The 21,478-nt window shown below is 33.6% G+C and overlaps 1 protein-coding gene across 1 annotated transcript in view; it reads left to right on the forward strand.

The window, feature by feature from the left end:
* LOC129216706 (membralin-like) overlaps positions 1–14,545 on the forward strand; it is a 43,693-nt gene extending 29,148 nt beyond the window's left edge. Inside the window, exons 9-12 of the mRNA XM_054850923.1 lie at positions 350–433; positions 5,515–5,647; positions 7,204–7,300; positions 13,865–14,545. Coding sequence (XP_054706898.1) covers positions 350–433; positions 5,515–5,647; positions 7,204–7,300; positions 13,865–14,545 — 995 coding nt within the window. The remainder of the gene's footprint in view (positions 1–349; positions 434–5,514; positions 5,648–7,203; positions 7,301–13,864) is intronic.
* The last annotated feature ends 6,933 nt before the right edge of the window (positions 14,546–21,478 follow it).

Below are 21,478 nucleotides of genomic sequence, written 5' to 3' on the forward strand. Positions count from 1 at the left end.
ATTTAACACTCAAAGTGATAAAGCCATATTCTTACTCAAATGCTTTTATCCTAAAACTTACTTCTTTGGTAAGGGCTCTTTGTAGTAGCAAAACTCATTTCTACAGTTTTATTACTGATGAATTTAATTTCATTAATTTTCAAATTTATTTCTACATGCAGGTAAACTTCTTGCTTCTGAATCCTCTGTCTATTGATAAGATTAGGCAAAAGCTTTAAAACATGGGTTGTTTTTAGTAATATTTTGTTTCTAGGCATGTTAAACTTTCCCTATGAGTAAGATACTGCAGTCATGATGTTTAAACAAACTGAGTGTAATGTTTTAGAACCTATGTCAATTTTCTTTCCAGTTTGGATTCTACACATGATGGAGTTTCACTCTACCTTCCATTTCCCTGCTGCTCCTCTAATGACTGTAATCCTCTCCCTTGTAGGTGAGTACACTGTCTGTAGTCAGCATCCATGAGCCCCTCCATAGCTGAAACCAATAATCTTTTTTTTCCACTTTTTTTTAACCTTTTTTTCTTTTTTTGCACGGTATTCTCAAATTCTGAACTTGAAACACATCAAAAGAAAGCGTTATTTTTTTGAATAGATCAGAAAAATATGAAGCTTTTTTTTTTCCATTTTTTTACAAGAATAAATAGCATATTTATTTACTTGTATACTTTTTAAATGATAGGATATTGATTTCAGTATTTTAATGCTTTTAAAATCTTCAATTTTCTCGGTTTGGTCATGCAAATATTAAAAAACAGTTTTTGATTGCAAAAAATCTCCTGCCTGGTTTTTTACTTTTTGTTGTTCTCAACTCTCTATGTTACTTTACTATGTCATGGTTAGAGACACATAAATAATAATTATGAGAGTTTTTTCATATTCTTTTATAAATGTCTTAAAATTTATCCATCGAAAACCGTAATATTATTGTTACTGAAAGCTTGATTACTCATAATGACATTTTACTGTTTATATTTAAATTCAGTTTTAGAACTAAATATTTGCAACATAAGAAATATACTCCCCAATGAAAAACTCTAAAAATGTCTCTTTTCCTTCGAAGTCTCATCCTAACCATAAACCTTTTTATGTTACTCAACCGAAATTCAAAATAATATAATACTTCTCACTTTTTGGAAAAAAGTTTATTCTAACCAAATATAAGTGCAGATTAGATAATTAAATAAACGTGCCACCTTTCTAGACCTTAAAGTACGCATTTCATTTCAAGTATACTGAAATAAAAGTAATCTTAGACAGAATTATCCAAAAGTTTCTATTGATGAACATTTGAGTCAAAAAATTAGAATGTTCAAATTGAGGGGGGGGGGGGGGGAACAGTTTCATAAGAAACAATATCAATAGTAGAATGCGTCATTTTTTGCTGGATTCAAAATGCTTTAATCCTTTCACACCCGGATTCTACCACCTGTTTACATTAATTGTTTCTGACAGTTTCCATACCCTCTTCAATGCAGCAATGAGCTCAATTTTGTTGGCAGGCACCAGGTCCTGAACTGTTTTGTTTAGATTTGACGGTACCACAAATTCTTGATCTTATTGAGATTGGTAGAGTTGCTTGACCAGTTTAATACCGAAATTTCTCTTTCCATTTAAAATCTATGAGTCAATTTAGAGACATGACGAGTAGAATCTTGCTGAAAAATAAAATGTGTCTCTGCTGTGCCTCAGATGAAGTATCATGCAGTATTATTGATAAACACCGGAAGTCACACACTGTTTTATTTTAAGATACATACAATGCAAACAATACATTGTTTTATTTTAAGATACCTCATGCACCCACAAACCAAAAAAGATGTGTCAAATTGAAGAGAAAGTCTTACACAAGATTTCTAATACGCTTTTTTTAAACGTTAAACCCGAACATGTTTTTTTTTTCCAGATATTTCAAAAAAAAAAAGATTTATCACTGAATATAATACTTTTCCAACCTTGTTTCTACTGTTTGAGCTTCTTTTTGCTCCTGGAGAGTCATGCACGTTTCTGCTTCATGTTTATCTTTGGTCTTACTTCATAGATCCGCAAGTAAAACTGCAGTTTATGCAACCGTCCAAGTGTAGTTGACGTGAATAAGATAACTATACATTCTGTCCAACACTTATGGACGTAAGAAGCATTTTTTAACGATTATTCTGAATTTCCCGGTTTTCTGGATCGCTAAAAAGAGCTTTAGGTAGATTGTTTATAAAACTTAAATTACTGGAATAAATAGTAATACATATTAAAATAAAAAGAAAACATTTCAGAAATGCTTATCGATTTCGAAACATTAAAAACTACTAGTGAGAAAATAATTTAAACACCAAAAACCTTAAGTTATTTAATAAGATCTGAGACCCTCACATTCATTTTGAAATGGAAAGAAAAACACCAATTTTCGATGTTTTAAAATGAAAGAGAATTAAGGGAAGGGCAAGAAACAAGTTTTAGAACGTAAATGTGCGATTCTTCTACTATAGTGTATGAGAGAATTTCATGAACGTGTTTTTTTCTTCACTTTTTTGTAAAGGTTTGGCGTTAGCGATTATTGATAACTATTGCTTTTGCATTAAGTTAATACCAATTCAAATTTAATTTATGAGTTCCTGCAGCCTTATTTACAGTCTTGCGTTTAACGATTTCTAGATTCCACCATCAACTATCCAGAAAATTCGAGAATCGGGGCGTCTCACGCGCTTTTGCGACGTCACTTCCACTCTAAACGGTTTTAATTAAAGACCATTCAATAAAATATTGCATTATAATGTGAAAGTATTCATTTCTTTAATTTTCAGTTGGAATAAAACACAAAAATTTCAAACAAAGTGTGTACTTTTTAGTTCAAGAAAATATTCCGGTAATTTTTCCCTGTGTTAAAGACAACCCTTTGAAGTTCATTTTTGAAAACATTTTCCCGAGTTATAGATGAGTAATCTGGTATTTATTAAGAAACCACTTATTTTCTTTTAGGTATTTAAAAAAAAAAAAAAAAGCTTAGTTTTTCAAAAATTGCCAAAAATGCGTATTTTTAAAAAATGGTGGGAAAATCAGCAAAAGGTTGCCTGTTTTCTGGTTTCCCGGTTTTTTTTGTTCCTGGATAAAAGGTTCTGCACTGTATTATTTTGAATTTGGGTTGTAGTTTGTTTTGTTTGTGCTTTGTTCCCCAAAATTATGCCACTTAGATGGTTTGCTTCCCTCAAATCAATGAATTGCTCATCTAGTGGCGTACTCAAGAGCCAGGCTGATAGTGCAGTACCCCTGTCCCTACCCCGCATAACATGTTTTATTATATATATATATATTTGAAGTTTATACTAAAATAGCTTATTTCCCTTCCTTTGTGCAAACCCATCCATAAGAAAAAAAATCCAAAGCGAAAATTACATATGGAGATATAAACCAAGAGAAAGTAAATTAGGAAATTTTTCTAACTTAACATTTCTCACATGGTTTCCAATCAGGACAATCACCAAGGGGGCAACATAGAATATTACTTAGAATATCCATGAATCTGTATTAGACTACCAAAGAGTCTCAAATTGCACATTTGGAGCTTCAATTTCTGAGATAATTACTTGAGGAGAGTTTTAATTCTCTTAGCTTTTTCCTAACAATGCTAAAGTTGACCTGCCATTATGATCTGAAAAGAGTCCCTATGGTTCTCTCTTCCTGAAACTAGTCAGTCTATAACAGTGATGCACAACCTATGGCCTGCAGGCTTGTTGAATTGGCACCTGGCAAGTTCTTTAAAAATAATTAAAAAAAAAAATTTTTTTTAATTTTTTTAAACTAATTTGTAAAATATTTATCATTCAGTTTTACAGTTTTTAAGTGGAAATACTGACCAATTTTATGGCTATTTTTGGTATCGTCTCCACAAAAATTGGACTAGCAAAATTGGTAGATTCACAAAAATAATGTAATGAAAATGGTACCTTCACAAATATGGTAATTATTTCTCTGCTTAAAACAAAATTTACTCATAAAATAGAATACTGTAGCATATATTCACATGTGGGAAATAGGCTTAAATAAGTTTGGCGCATTCAGAGTGATTGCGCAGCAATCTTTTAACATGTGCTTGGTTCATCATTTTTCTGATTATGTCCTAAAATGTACAGAGTATAAAATCTACTGAACCTACTGAACTAGAATACTAGGATATATATTTGCTCCTTATGGTTACTTAGCACCCTCTCCCCCCCCCCCCAAAAAAAAAGAATCAAATTTGAAATTGAGACCTACTGTTGTGTTTTAAATTTGTCAGTGAAATTTTCTGCCATAGAATATTTCTTTGTTCCTTTGCTGAGGGTTTTTTTTTTTTTTTTTTTTTTTATCTTTCCATTTATTAGTTCTTTTTTCTTTCTTTTTTTTTAACTTATCAATATAACTAAGAACATATTTTAGATATTTGCTTTTCACCTACAGTTTGGTTGCACTTTTTTTGTCTTCTGTTACAAATGTTAGAATGTTGATTATTTTCACAAAAATGGATAGTAAGAGAAAAATACTGAACTGACCCTTCTATATATTTGTTGGCAGAAAAATGAGCCCTTTTAAATTTCTTGTGCCGCTGTATTTAGCACTACATGCACTTAAATTTTGTTTCATTTTGACCTCTTGCTTCTCCTGTTTACGAATCCAAAATGGAAAAGTTTCAAAAGATGCAATCTAAACTATCTCATTAGACATGTTTGTGTGCCAAATCTTAGACTTTTTTACATTATCTCTACACGATAGCAGAAGTTAGCTAAGGTATTATAAATTTGTATCAAGCTACAAAAACATCGCAGAATTCAGTGTGCATTTTTATGATTTGATCACCCCCCCCCCCCTCCCCAGTGACCCTCAACTTACTCAGTCCGTGTCTTTGTGGCCTGCTGTCTCAAAAAGGTTGTGCATGCTTAGTCTATAATTGCATTTTTATAGGTAATTTCAAAGAATTTCTGAGGAAAAGAAACCAGACCCCCTTCTCTATCATCTTCGAAGATTGTCTAAAATTGCGCTGTTGGAACTTCCATTTCAAAAAATTGCTTGGCAAATATCGAGCTTAGCTCTGAAGTGATATGTTTGCCTACACCACTGTGTTAATCATAATAAAAAATTTGAAGCAAAAATGAAAATATCCTTTAGGATTCCTCCGAATAAGAAATGAAAAAGTTATCCTTCTTAAAACCTTTCATTTGTAACAATGGGCAGTATGTCGGGGAGAGGAATATTGCAAGGCAATAATCAAAGTATATATACCTTTCTAAATTTATAAAACTGTAAGAAAAAAACTGATTTTCAATAGTAAAAAATATATCTAAATTGAAACTAAGAAAGTAAAAGTATATGATGAGTTGGAGACTTTGAATTCTTGCCTAGAATCCCTATCCCTCAGTTCAATTTTTATTGATAACTACACTGGCTTCTTTACAATTGTCTTTACTGTGCAATTTATCTTTCAAATGCTGTTTTTTTCCCTTAATGTAGTTCATTGATTTAAAAATGAAAATCTAATTTTCTCCAGGACTGGAAGCTGTGCTCTCTGAATTTTTCCAAGACACATCTGCAGCTTTCTATGTAATCCTGATTGTATGGGCTGCAGATCAGTATCGTTCGGTCTGTTGCACTCATCGCATATCTCGAAAGCATTGGACTAAGTAAGTATCAAATATAGAATACATTTACATAGTCTCTTAGTTTATGAGAAAAATATTTTATCTATTGTCGAATCATGTTGAATAGTTACAAATTACCTAAATGCATTTAATTATGAAAACTATCTTTCTTCAACTGATATAATGTAGTCTGAATTAGTCTTGTATTTATGAAAAATCATTCTGAAAAATAATACTTTGAAAAAAAAAAACACAAATTATCATTCACTCTAAAACACTATTGCCAAGTATAGAAGATTGTAATACTGCTTGATTCATCCTGCAAATGTGATAACAAAACATACCGTTGCCTCAGAGACATCACTAAGACATCTAATCCCAGAAATAATACTAAGATATCCTACTGTTGCTCTGAGGTGACGATATGTTAAAACATATTGAGTAGTTTTCTTGAACTAGTGTGCTTTTAAGTTAAATTTAGAACTTTTTCAGAGATAAAATAATATTTCTTTTTTTGTTCCTCGTTAAAAACAGTCAAATGAGAAGCCTTTATTGAAGATAGAAAACAATCAATTTCTAGCTGTAATACATAATTCCATATAGGTCCTCAGAAACAAAAATTTTCTTTGTATAACTTTGTTAAGTTATTTTGAACCAGTTTTGCACCAAAAAAGAAAATTAACATTTATTAGAACTTAATCAGAGAGAAGTTAATAAGATTAAATTTTATGTGACACTACTCTAATTTAACTCTATTCCTAGCTAATTTTTGGTTGAGTCATTGAAAGGATTGTTAGTCATCCATTTTTTTTTTATGAAAGAGCAATTAATTTCCTTTTGGCATTTGTAAACACTTGTTGGTATCAAACTATTTACTGCTTTTCCTATTTTGTGTACTTAAAAGCAGTTACAGAAATAGTTTCGATGTTTAACCACGTTTGGTTGACACTTTAATCCCCAATTTCTAATCGTTATTTAGAGACGAATATCATTTTTCAAACTCATCTTGAAATATGTAAAAAAAAATAGGCACATAGGCATTTTTTTGCCACAAAGGCATTTTAAAATCTATTTAAATTCATTTTCAAGTTTGTTTATTTATAATTGTATTTAATAAAATCAGTTTTAGCTATTCTGATTATTTATCAACCCATTTTTTGAAAAATTAAATTAGTATTTTCTATAATATGTACTCTCTCTCTCTCTTTGTCTCGTGATTAAAAAAATTAACTACCGTATTTTTATAAATTAATTCATTTATTTGTTATTATTTTCACCACTTGTTTTTCACCAAAGCTCTTCAAGTGTTCAATCTGTGTCAATCCTTTAAATTGGTTTTGTAGATAGTTCATACAATTCCGTTTTGTGCAGATATTTTTCAAAAACTAAATATTTTGTATTCCTTCCCAAAGAAGAAATTTTCTTCCAGAAAACCGACACTCCAGACTTATTTCAATTTATGATACAATTTTCATGTCAGCATTTCTTCAAACAGTTTTATGTCATGCTGAAAGCTTTTAAATAAATGTTAAAAATATTTAGCTTCCTTTCATTCATTGTGCATTTTTTTGTTCTGATGTCATGTTTGATGTTCCTAGGTTTTTCTTCTTGTACCATTTTTTCTTTTATGGCTACACTTTCCGCTTTGGTCACAACCTGCATCTCGCCTTTTTCACATCTTGGCTTTTTATTTTGGTAAGTGATGCAACATTTATGAATAGTTTCATTATTAGCACATAGATGACTAAAATGGTTTTTTTTTTAACTAACATTATTTGTCCTTTGCATACTGATTTTATTTGTAGCTTATATATACATAAACATTGTAGTGACAAAAGTCATGGGATACTTCCTCATAGAGTTTCGACATATATTAAAGACATTTAAAATAAAACTAGCTGACCCAGCCACGCGTTGCTGTGGCAAAGAAGTTGGATTAAAATAAACTTGAACTCATTATTTTGATAGAATCAAATAAATATTTTTAATAGAGCTTAAAATAGTACAGCCGATTTTATAACATATGAGATTGATAATGGGCGTTATTCAATTTAAAAACGATTCCTAAATGTTCCTGGAAAATTATGGGCAGCTGATGTGGCCAATTTCTGCCAGTATCATGTCAAGCCAAAACCCGGAAAGTTTTCCGATAAAAGTTTATAACCTTCCTGAAATCATCTCGGAAGCCTCTTGAAAAATTCGAAGATCTTCCCGTTTGAAGTTAGTCGTGTTTCTGGAACTTAAGTGTAAACTTAGGAAGGGATACAAAAAAAAAAAGCTTAGCACCTTTCTGATTTATTAAGGAACTTCTATAAGCAGTAATGCAAACATAGCCAAAGCTTAGCCAGAACTGCAAGCAATTATCGAAAATTTTTACTCAGTAACGTTTCGGATTTGTTTTTTTTTTTTTACCGTGCAGGCTGAAGAAAGTACTTATTGAATTCAATAAGTACTAACTAAATTTTCTATGGAAAAAGCACTATACTTACGCTTAGTAAATTTTGTAAGTATAACTTCCGCAAAAAAAAAAAATAACTTGAAAGTGATAGTAAATATCGAAACTGATTGTAAAATAACCGAATGTAGAAACTAAGCGTAAACCACCATACACTTTTAGATTCTACACTACATTTTATTCACATTAGCTTTCTCTATAGTTTGTAATCAATAACTTCTTTACAAAATACACTAACTAAATTAAAAATGTATAAAAATTAAATTTTTTCAATGAAGTAGATAACATTGACTTCGAACTATTGTTTCTATTATTTGAAAACTGAAAACTGTCTAAGCACTAAGTTGTGCACAATGTTCTTGATCAACCAGTCTTTTGCTAATACGAAAAGTATGATAACTTTCCACGTGTGAGTAGGCAATATTTCGTTTCCCATAAGAGAAATATTTATGTTTCAAGAACAAACCGAAAGAAGACATTTTTTGTTCTTTAAATCTATTTATGGTCTTTGCAAAAGCTAAACGAATCAAAAATTGAAGCCTTTCAAATGTGTTTGAAAATTATGACGCTAATAATGGATTACGTGGCAACACAAACATTTCTCCTTTAAACTTTTCCGACAAATATTGTTGACTTTTAATGCAGAAACGTGTACCGTTGCGTAATTTAGGTGAGTTTAAATCGCGAAAAAGAATAAATTGTTGAGCCAATTTTCAACCGGAAATCGTGTAGACGCATTCCTGGTGTATCCAGGGAATTTAAAAATTCATTTGGAGTGTTTACTGCTTTGTTTTCATCGACAACTTGTTCAGCATCAATGGAGAGCTTTTTTTTAAAGCCGTCAGTAATGGCTCATTATTCGCAATAATTGTAGCTAAGACAGAGTCATTGCTCTGTTGTTATACGTTGCAAATCAGTGTTAACTAAGTCGGTGGCCCAACTATCAAGTGACGGCATATCATAATAACTAAGTGGCAAATTTGAAATTGAAACACAAAAACCTTCAGTGAAAACTAAAGCTTCATATTTATCTCTGGTGTAAAATCTGGATTTGGACATTTGTGTGTTTGTTAAACTTTATGAAATACGTCTTCAAACGTGAAAGTAATATAGTTTCTCCTTAAAAAATAATGATTGTGTTGGATAGTATGTCGTCAAAACTGTTTTAAACAGTTGACGAATACTGTTTCTCCTTATGTCAAACCTGCATTAGAAAGTGTCATCTCCCAATGACTTTGTGCTACCAATAAATTCAACTTGCGACATGCATCAGGATATGTATTTGACAGTCGACAATTGACGATCCACAAATATTCCTGTCTGTTCGGGAATGTTTACCGAAAACAAAACTGCTACAAAACCAGCGCGATTACAGAGGCAATTATGATTTTTAAAAAATTAAATTTATCTGGAAATAGACTCTCAATTAGTTCACTTTTCGTCTCAACGGCAGTGCAGAAATTGTCTGGCTATTTGTTGTACTGTATATTTTGATACAGTTCAATTTCACCGTTTTCAATACTCAGCAATTGCTTAGAAAATACTTGTGCGATTAGATTATTTTGCGTTTATACTCGCATGTTCATGGCCAATCGCATTATCTCGTCATTACGCTATAAAAAACGTTTTTTTAAACATGCGTTGATTTCATCGGAATAACTGCTAATGTCTGCCGGAAGTCCCCAGACAGTATTCAGACAATTTCGCCTAAAAGTTTATCGTTGCCACTCAAATCTTGCATAATCCTATGATGTGCTTCGAATGAATGCTTTTACTCATGAGCCATAGTACATTCATCCCAAATTATAATTTCACTCTCTTGCAACACTACAGCCATACCACGTCTTTTTTCTCTTTATTGTACACATTGTGTTTTGTTTGTTATGAATATCTAATAGGCAACTTTAAAGCTGAATGTGCTGTTCGTGTATCATCTAAAAAAAGTAGCAGCAATGCCTGACGATACAATTGTCACTGCAATTTTCTGTTGCGAATGTATCTTTGCAAGAATTAATGATATTAAAAATTTCCTGGGGAACAAAATAAAGAAAATAATTGTTTTCCGCTTAAATTCATTAACTTTCCTGAAATAAACCTGGAATATTTTTGAAGAATTTAGTAGTCTTCTTGGTTAAAAAGGCAGTTATGATTCTGGCACCTGCAGTGAAGCCAGGATTAATATAATAGCCTGGAACCTTCCTGCTTTTCTAAGAAAGCTCTCAAAGCATTAATACACGCATTGCCAACGCGAAGACAGACTCTCAAGCAAGTAGCTCGAATGTAGTTCCTCTGCAACTCTTGCAAAGCTTCGTGATCCAGATAACTTTTCGCACTCATTGGGTGTTGAGTCAATCTGGACAAACCGCAATCACTCCGAAACCGATACACCTATTAAATACGTTTAGTTAATCTTGATACTGGTGGAGAAAAATACTTTTCACAACGGTGTGAAATCTGCAGTTTGTAGCAATTCAAGGAAACGTTTTGAAAAATATAGTTGATTTTCTCAGGAAGTAAATAATAACCTGTAATATCCCGAAACGTTATATGGAAATTCTAAGCAACATCTCTGAGCTTTTTTTATCATGGTGTTTTTAGCAGTAAGTCATACGATGTTAGAGTTATATCGATTAATTAACTTACACCGCCATCTATTAAGAATTTTTAGAACTAAACAATTAATTCACACTATTATTGCATAATTAATATGAAATTTGCAGTAAAAAATTATAAAAACTATCCTATCTTTTAAGTTGGACCAAATGACACATTGATATGAAATTTGAGAAAAATCGGTTGAGTAGTTTCGGAGTTTACCCCGAACAAACATCTTGACACAAGATTTTTATATATATAGTTATTGAAATTTTACTTTTAATGATGTTAAAGATGATCGATGTTAAACTCTATCCTGAAAAGTATTTAAATTCCTAAAATTATGTACAAGTTACAAAACATTCGTAAATTATTAGAGGGACACGAAAATGACCATTTCTTTGAAAATGCACCATATATTTTTGTGTGTCGTGTATGCATTCAATATTTGTACCTATCTTATACCCTGAGTGATATGCTTTTAAAACATCCATAACTTTTTTTAAAAAAAATACCATATAACTGCAGGGATGTCTATTGATACTGATTGCATGTAAAGACAGCCTAAAGCTCTTGCCATTGGTGCAAAAATACCATAATATTTGCTCATGAGAACTAAGCACTTAAAAGAAGTTTGAAAAGACAAAATTATAACAATTCACACATATGGACTTGATTTGTCTTTCTTCCTTTTCCATTTCAGTACAGAGCCAAACAGTGATACCCACAGAAATTTTTCAAAAGGGGAAGGGTCCAAGATAGAAGCAAGGAGGATATGGGGGTGTGTCATGAGGGTCATTAGTGTTCACTCTAGAAAAAAAAGGGCAGGGTGCTGGCCTTTGAAAGGGGCATCTTTTTTAAAAAGGGCACTATTTCAAAGCGGTGTCCCCCCACCCAAGACCAATGATGCACCACTCAAAAAGTACTGAGTGCCCCCCCCCCCCTACAAAAAAAATTAAGAGAAATAATACTTAAAACACCTTGCAAAAATTCAAACAGTCTAGTCTGCATCATGACCCCCCCCCCCCCCTTGATTGCCGTCACCACTGACTTTAGTATTAAATATGATTTCATCCAGAAAACGCACTTGTCTTCAGAATAGGGTTAGCTCCCCCCCCCCCACACACACAAATGCCAACTTAGCTAAGCACATTTTCCACACTCCATAGGAACATTTAGCTAATGCTGAAACTTGGCTTTGGGTGTTTTTCAACACTTTTCAGGCCATAATTTTAACTACCTATAAGAGTAAAAAAAATTCTAGGTATTTCAGAAGCCTTTGAATTTCAATTTAAGAAGAACAGTATTTAATTACCGATCTCCCCTTCCTAACAAAGAAACTGCCAAATAATGTGCATTGTGCCATTAAGTATTTTAGTAGACATCAAAATTTTGATGAGTGTAAATTCTCCTTTTTTAAGTATGTTACACTTCAAATAGAATAATTAACTTAAAATACTGTGTGCCAGTGCTTCAAAAATGCAGTAATAGCAAGTTGCAAAACTAAAAAGACTTTATTCCCTAGTCTTGGAGTTCAAATTCATAACACAAATGTGTTGGCAGATGTATGCGCTCCTAAATGCAATGAATAAGCAGCTTGGGCCAAGCTAAGATTTTTTATCTCAGACAATTTTTGTGAAAATTTAATATTTCGGCCATTTAATTGTGTGATTTTTTTAAAAAAATCAATTGTATAATATTTATAAAAGAAAAAGAAACAGTGCAAGATTATTTTTGTTAGAAAAAGCACAAGTATGTCAAAAGTATGCTTTTTATTATGTCAATAAGTGTTTTAAATAATTTGTTATATGAATCACACACACACACATACAAAGATAAGAAAAATACTTAGCAAAAAGGAAAGAATTGAATGAACGCCCTGTCAATGCGATGTTTCCATTTCAAACAGCTTTTTAGGGGGGCTGGGGATGGGGGTTAAAAATCCAAGATATTTAAAAAATACCCTTGCATTTTAGCCCAGTAAGCTTCGTACTATGTTCTTCTTAGGAAACAATCAGAAAGTTAACTTTCCAGAAACAGATGTGAAAAGATTGCTACAGAATCACTAGCAATGCGCTAAAATTAGCTAAGCCTAATTTCCACATGCAGACGAAAAACGGACACAAAGGGCTGAAATGTTAGGAAAATGTCCTATTCCCTCTCTCATTGTTGATTCTCAGAAAATCAAGGATGGGAAGGAATGAAACAAATCTCTCCCTTCCCAGAAGACCCTACTCCTTCCCACAACCTTTCAAAAAACCACCCTCAGTAGAAGGGAAGAACATGCCTTTGTTTCCTACTGATAATCCTGTTTGAATTCTGAGAATCTCATTCCCTCTTTGCCTAGGTGTTTGCTTCCCCTTTTGTTTATGGGGCCGTTTTCAGGGTGAAATTCTGGGAACAAGGATAAGACATGGGCATTTTTACAGATGATTGCTGGACAAATAAAATTGCCCCGATATCGCGGCAGGTCGAAACGATGGTTGAGGCATCTTTTTAAAAACACAAGGTGCAATTTCTTATTTTTGAAAAGGGCGGGGCGCATTTCGCGATCTAAAAGAAGGGCAGGGCGCATTTTGCTGATATGGAAAAGGGCAGGGCGCTGCGCCCTTCAAAAACGGCCTAGCGGGAACACTAAGGGTCATGACCCTTCCTAAACCGTCAACATTATTATACAGCCCCATTGTGTTCAAATAGTGTTTTGAATAAAATATAAATGTTTGCAGTAATGCTTTAAATTTATCCAACAATTTCAAAAGTAAACATTTGAAGTAGTACTTCTTTTCTTTGCTTATGAAATTAATTAGTACCGTTTTTGCAGTATTAGGGGCCTTATTCCTGTCGATTTGGTGCTTTTTATTGACACATAAACAGTTACAGAAATTTTATTTCTCACAAAAGCTTTATAACATGGCTAATTGGCTTTTAAATTCATATGAGAAAAAAATACTTAGATTTAATCAAGCAAAATTACTGTAAATAGAAAAAATAAATAAATAAAAATGTAAATAACTGTGATCAACCACTGGTCCCATGGACCGCTGAATTCTATTCCCGTAAGTTGGTCTGAAGCTGTTTTCACTGGTCTCGGACCAGCGGTTCGACCAATGATTTCGAATGCTGTCATTCAGTTTCTATCTTCCTTATTGTGTGCTACATTTATATTTTTTGGTGTGAAATTTTATTTTTTCCCCTTTATTTCTTTACAGCATTCAATGATGTATTTTTTCCACCGCTATGAACTGCCTTTGCTCTTGAGTCATGAGCACAGCAATAACTCTTCTAGGAATGGTCCCCCTGAGCCACCACCTGATACTTTTTCCGAAAATGAAGAAGGAACACCCAGAAGCAATCAACAAAGAGAAAATTCTGAGACTCCTGGTGATAGAAATCTATCCCCTGATTCTCTTGATCCTCAGAGGATCCCAGGTCCTGTTGAAGTTGCGAGAGATGTCAATCAAAATCCACCACAAAGCTCACAACTGGTGCATGATGTCGAGAGACAACAAATGTGTAAATTTCCGGAAAAAAGTCATACTTCGTCCAGAATTTTCTTGAACATGCCCCAATTGGACTTAATGGGCAGAAAAAGCCATAATATTTTGCAAAATAATTTTAAAAGTTGCATAGTTGATAGTAAAAAATTATTTAATTTTCAATTAAAATACCCAAAAGGGAACTACTATGTGCCTTTGTGTAGAATGGAGCCATTTCCTGACGTAGATACTGTTATTGATGATGATGCTTCAAAAAGAAGAAATATAATTTCAAAAAAGCAGAGGACATTTTTGCTCAAATGCAGGAAGACGGCCCTTTTATTTCAACAACACCTCGACTCTGTTACTTTAGTCAAGAATTATCGAGTGTCTGCTGGTCTTGAAATTCGGTAATAGGAAATCTATAAACATAGATATAGATCATGAAAGACCTACTGAATTCTACTTTTTTTCTTTGAAAGTACTGTGCTTCCCTCAATTTTATAGAAAGAAATGCATGTGACTAAAAGAAAGAAAAGAATCTGCTTTAATCAATCTTTAAATGAAAAACTAAAGAAATTGATGCTTATATAGTTCCTAGTGACATACGTAAAACGAATAAAAGAAAACATATTTTATGCATACATATTTAATCATTATTGATACTTTGTCTTTATAGCTCCTGCAATATGTTGCTGAAATTTTTTGTGAACTGTCACCACACACTGACAATTAACAAAGGTATTAAAATATATATAAAGCTTTTGTAAATTAAGGTCACCACAATCTACACTTTATCTTTAATGGTAATTATCTTGACTCTTTTTTAATAAGAGGCCTAAATTATTTTTAATGTTACATAAGAACTCTACACTGAGTATTTTAATAACAATAGTTGGGGCAAACTTAACATGGCAGCATTGTGAAGGCTACACTGACCCTAATCTCGGCATTATGACACTGCCAGATTAGGTTTTCCCTAACTAATTACAGTGTAACTCGATTTAACGATTGTCAAGGGGCTGGAAAAAGTTATTGTTAAATCAAGGAACATAGACATTCAATGCCGTCAAATCTGGACCAAGGAAATGTATCATTAAATTGAGGAAATCGCTAAATCAGGTATCATTAAATCGAAGTTATACTGTAATTGTTGGGACAAACCTAAATTAATTATTGATTTTTAGTAATTTATTTTTAAAATCGCCTTTGGTTGGTGTAACGGTGTTTGTATGCAAGGTGATTCTAAACTGTTTTTAAAGATTAAAACTGGTACCAATCCAGATGATCAATAATTGCATAGGAGCATATTCGCGTTCCATTCTGAAAGGCGGAAGAGAGGGAAGTTTTGAAGCAGATCCTGTGAGATGAAGCAATACAAAAATCTCCTCTGACATTTTGTATCGACCTATATAGCATATCTCCTAAGACTATCATGAATTTACCCCATGCAAGTTTTCGCTGAGAAGAAGCAACATTTTGCTCTTAGTTGGTACAGAAGAAATTCAGTCATGCCAAAAGTTGTTCTTTAAATATGGCACAACATACTGCTGTCAACTGTGCAACGGTGGGGGTGGTCGGTATTTTGAGCATTTGCTGTGAGCTTGTGATTTAACAATACGCAGTCTGATCAAAAAGTTCCAGGACTTTCTCAATAATTCTTTATTAAAAATTTTTAACAATTCTTCTAACTTATCACCTTCAAAGTACTCCCCTCTGGAGGAAATACACTTCTCCCACCAGTGTTTCCACTGTCCCATGCATCTGGAAAACTCTTCTTCGGGGATGCTGTTGAGCTGCTCCCGCGTTTTTTCTTTAATCTCTTCTATCGTCTGAAATCGCTGTCCTTTCATCGTATACTTCAGCTGGGGGAACAGCCAGAAGTCGCAGGGAGCCAGATCAGGTGAATAGGGGGGCTGGGGAAGGGTTGTCATGTTGTTTTTGGCCAAAAAATCGTGGATGAGGAGAGCGGTGTGACAGGGCGCGTTGTCATGGTGGAGAAACCACTTGCCTGTCGCCCACAATTCAGGCCTCTTCTGCCTAATTTTTTGACGCAAAGTTTTCAGGGTGTCAAGGTAGCGAAATCTGTTGACTGTTTCACCTTGTGCGAGGAATTTATGATGGATCACACCTTTCGAATCAAAGAAAACAGTGATCATCACTTTGACATTCGATCTCACCTGACAAGCTTTTTTGGGTCTTGGTGAGCCTTTTGACTTCCATTGGAACGACTGCACCTTCGTTTCCACGTCGTAACCATAAACCCAACTCTCGTCACCTGTGATGATGGTTTTCAAGAAGTTTTCGTCGGAACTGGCCATTTGCAAGAGCTCCGGACAAACCTCCAGGCAGTGCGCTTTTTGATCCTCTGTCATCAGACGTGGAACGAATTTGGCTGCAACCCTTCTCATCTCCAATTTTTTGGTCAGGATCTCCTGACATGACCCAAATGAGATGTGGCACTCCTCTGCCATCTCTCGAATCGTTAAACGTCGATTGGAACGCACTAGGGCATTCACTTTGGCCACTTGAGCATTGTCAGTTGAAGTTGAAGGCCTTCCTGAACGAGGGTCATCTGTCGTTGAAGTTCTGCCTTCCTTGAACCGTTTGAACCACTCATGACACCGTGAACGACTCACCACTTCATCACCGAAAGTGTCCTGAAGCACTTGGAAAGTTTCCACGAATGATTTGCCCAATTTCACGCAAAATTTGATGCAAACGGGCTGCTCTACTTTCCTGTCCATTACGAAAGAGCTAGAAACAAAGAAATGGCTTCAATAAAACAGCTGTAACTTTCGTTTGGAGAAGGTTATCAATATTATGAAACAACAGCTGTGCTCGGGAAGACTTACTCTAAACAATGCTGCCAACCGGAAGTCTCTACCACTCTCTGTTCCCGCGCAATTTCAAAAGTCCTGCAACTTTTCTATCAGACCTCGTAAATCTGATTTTGAAACTTTTGGGATCCTTCATTCGCCACTCTTGTAAGTTAAGGTTGTAATTCTAATGTTCCTCTTTTCTGCCTCTCAAATTGAAATGCGACCCAATGTTCCCATGTAATCATTGCTCATCTGGATGGGTACTATCACTGCTCTTAATTTGTAAAAATAATTTAGAACCTCCTTAAAGCTGTGAAATTTAGTTTTTGCTTTCAACAACTTATGCTTATTATTTTAATGAAGAGTAAAATGTTGATTAATTAATGCAAATAGATTTGTTTTGCTGATAAGCTTTAGCTGATGATGTTTATTATTGATTTAGTTAACGGTAAGTATCAATGTTTGTGACTTCTGATTGTTAATGCAAATGTTAATAACAGTTTAAAGCATTGCATAATAGTGTATTACTTATACTTATTTTGAAGTTTTATTGTAAACTCCATTTTATGCTTCTTGCATATCATTATGCTACTGAAAGAAGTTATTTTTTAAAAATAATAAGTTCAGTCTTTTGTAAATAATTATTAATAAGTTGACTTGTTATCAATCTTCTGTTGATATGTTAATGTTGTTGTTTTTTTTATTTATTTTTCTTTTTTTTTAACACGTAACTATTGTTTATAGTATGTGTTAATACAGATGCTTTACACTTTAAAATTACACTTATAGTTCCTTAAAATTTTGAAAATGCATGATTGTTTTCTTTAAGTGTTGATGGACACATTTTACTCAGGCAAATGTTGTATAAATGTCTTTTGTCACATATCTACATATCTTTCGTCAACAAAAGTTGATTGAGCTTTTGATCTTTTGCTCAAGGAATTGAAATTGTGTAATCAATTAAAAAATAATTCTTTAAATTTAATTCTGTAGTTGTCTTATATAAAAATAACAAGAATGTCAGTGTAAAATATTAAGAAAAAACTTTGTGGTTTTTCTTAATATTTTGATGTAGAGTTTGAAGGAACAAATCTCATGTGTTGTATGGCATTAATTTAAAAAGGAAAACAATGATTGTAAAAATGTATAAACATATATGTATAAATTTGATTTGATTTATAATTGAGTTTATTGTAATAAAGTTTACTTTGTTCACTTTTTTCTCTTTTGGAGAAAGTTTAATACCCCCCCCCCCCTCGGGTGGTTCAAAAATACATGTAAAAAAGTTTTTCTTAGATACCGGGACATCCCTCAATATTTTTACACTTGTGGATAGCAATATACTGGAAGAATTTTAGCTTCCTATTTCAAGTGAAAGAGGGTGCTCACCCCCCTCCCCCCACACAAACTTCAAAAGTATGGGGAGGGGGTTAAAAAAATACATTGAACTGAAAAAACATTGCTACATATTATAATTAATATACACTAGAAATATGCATATACATTGCAATAAAACAATTATTTACAAAAAAACAGCTGGGGAAATTAAATATTCAATTTGTGGCATTTTCTATGATACGGCTAATGTTGAATTAAGGGGTCACTTAGCACCGTCTTAAAATTTGAGTAAGAAGCTAAAACTTTTACAGTATAATACTATTAGTAAGTGTAAAAAAATAGGGGGTGTCCTGGACAGTAGCTGAAAAAGAAAATTTTGAACCCCCCAACCCCCCCCCCCCTTCCTATATTCTATTGAAATTTTCAGGTTGACAAAAAAAACCTGTATGAAAAATAAATAAAAAATTCTACAAAGTTTAAAAGTTACCTATAGCTGTAGTTTTTCTTTCTTTTTAATGTTTAGTCTTTACACACTTGTTTCCAATGAAATGCACCTTTGTTTATACTATCAGATATGCCTAATTTTCAACACCAATTGAAGAGGAGGGACCATTTCCCTCATACATTACTGCCAGATTGGCAGTGAATGTGTTTCAGACTTCAAAAAAATTAATGTAACTATTTTTATGTATATATGATGTGATCAGCCATTAAGAACAGGGTTTCAGTATCTTTTTCCCCCCTCTGTAAAACACAAAAGAAATATTTTCAAGCGCATACTCCGTTTTCAGCCGGAGTCTCGCCATTACCTTAATTTTGGTTTTGTGCATTTGTATAATGTTTGGACTCTAGTTCTGTGTTGTTATGCAGGAGAAAACTTCATTTTAGTTGCACTCTAGAGACTCCTGATTTGATCATAACCTTTGATAATTGCACTCTTTTTAGATATTTATTTGTACTTAATCATTAATATTTAATTTAAAATTTATTTATTGCATTGCTGAACAATTTATTTTTGTAGTTTACTTAAATTAAGTATAAGTTTATACATTAAAAAGAGTAACATAAAAAAAATCAAAATTCTGTCTTGGCGGGCTTGGAGAAATAATGGCCTGCATCCAGGAGACCCCATAGCAAGTACAGCCTTGAACTTTGGGACAATATTACTTTAAGCTTCGAAGATTTGCGTCTCTGTGCTTTTTTTTTTTTCTATTTGAAATTAGGTTTTTGTAAATTGTTTTAGCTAAAATGCTACATTAATTGCCTATTGAAGGAATGAAAAATTTCCCACACTCCTCTATGTCATCCGAAAGAGGTTTTTTTTTTTTCTGCATCACTTGAAGCTTTTTCCAGTTTCCTCAATTAAAACAGATGTAAAGGGTTCATTTTAGCCAGCCTTTTAAATAGTTTAATGGGGATGATGAACTATTTGCTCTGTCGAGAACTGTTGCAGTCTAGTTCAAAAAAGAAACATCTCCGGGGGGGGGGGGGGGGGCGCGGGGCATTCTGTAAAAAGTAGAATTGCGGTTATCATGATGACGGAGTGCAGAGCAGTCTGGAGGTGCTCGCCATCCATCTCAACCCCCTCGTCACATAAAATGCAGCTAGAGTTCCTGTGAATACAAGATGAAAAAGGCTCTCCCAAGATTTGAAAAGACTTGAGAAGTTTGATGTTTCCCAGATTAGCAAGGAACACAGGAGGGGTCAAGAACGAAGATTCTTTTACAAAATAGTTTGTATATTCATTTCGCCATAAGCCACAATGACGTTGGGAATTTGATGGTGGTTGAGAGCAACACAAAGGATGAAACGTATAGATTGTAACCTGACAGTCACACACAATGAAGAGAATGAATTTCTTACAATGGTTCTGTAGAATTGCCAATATTTCTTTATCGAAACTGTCCGAGTTGAAACTTAATGGCTGTATAATTAACTTTTCTCCGCACCGCTTCATCTCTTAGCATTACGCCTTAGGTTTGCTGTATAATTAACTTGGGGCAAAAAAAAAAACCTTGGATACAATACCAACGCCCACTCTTCCAGAAGATCACCCAGCCGACCTATCGGTGTAAATGTGTACCCCTCCCCCCCCCTTTCCCATACTGATGACTAAACTTGGCTCTTGACCACCTTGCTCCTAAATGAAGAGCATAATTGAGGTAGTAATGCAAATGAACATTTTCAAGTTTTTAGTAAAATGCGTTTAAAGGTAAGGTCCTAAGTTAGGCTTTCATTGATTTTTTTTTCTAAATCATGCTGCTTAGCAGCACCTTTTCCCCCAAGACACAGAGGAGAGGTTCACCTCCCATTTGTACATGGTTATCTCCGAATTTTTAATTTTGTTACATCTCTTTGCTTCTAACTGCCTCAATTGGACTTTAAAAAAAACCTAATGTGCCTAGTTTCGTGAGGGGGGGGGAGGCATGAGCACGTAGAATTGAGGGCGCGAAAAGAAAAGGAAAACAAAGGCGCACAATTTCAAGAGTTTAAAAAAAAAATAACTTTAAGAAAATAATAAAACAAGGCACACATGTTCAAAAGCGCACTGGCTTGCTATCCAGTCCTCCACAGCTCTCTTTGTTTTACCAACATGTCCAGGATTAAAGAGACTCGCTTTGTTAGCTTCGAAAAGGCTGATTGCGCGTTTTTTTATTTCTGAAATAATGGGGTCAATTGACCATTAGGTCAAAATACTACGTGCTCTCCAATGTCTTGCGGCTACACAATTTTTTTTTTTTTTTTTTTTGAGAGGGGAAAGGGTTTATAGTGTGCAGGATCTTCTCCTTTTTTTTTTTTTTTTTTTTTTTTTTTTTTTTTTTTTTTTTTTTTTTTTTTTTTTTTAGGTGGGGAAAGGAATTCATTCTGTCCCCAGTAACGCAACCAAAAAGTAGGTTTAGGAGGGCACTTTTAAAAAATTCTCGCTTCTGGTGTGTGGGAGGATTTGGGAGTTCTGCACCTGAAATCTTTCGGAATTATATTCCTAAGAACGCAGTTTTAAAGTCTTTGGTGACGCTACGGGGAGGAAAAATTCGGAAAGCCTTCTGCGGCAATTTTTAGAAATGGAAATCTAGGCTAATGGAAAAAACGCCATTATAGACTATATTAGTCGACGTTAGTGTAATGAAAGGAATGGGACTTTTTGAAGTTGCCCCTGGTGACTTTTAAAAAATAAAAATAAAAAAAA

This window comes from Uloborus diversus, chromosome 2, assembly GCF_026930045.1.
Source record: "Uloborus diversus isolate 005 chromosome 2, Udiv.v.3.1, whole genome shotgun sequence".
Lineage (NCBI taxonomy): Eukaryota > Metazoa > Arthropoda > Arachnida > Araneae > Uloboridae > Uloborus > Uloborus diversus.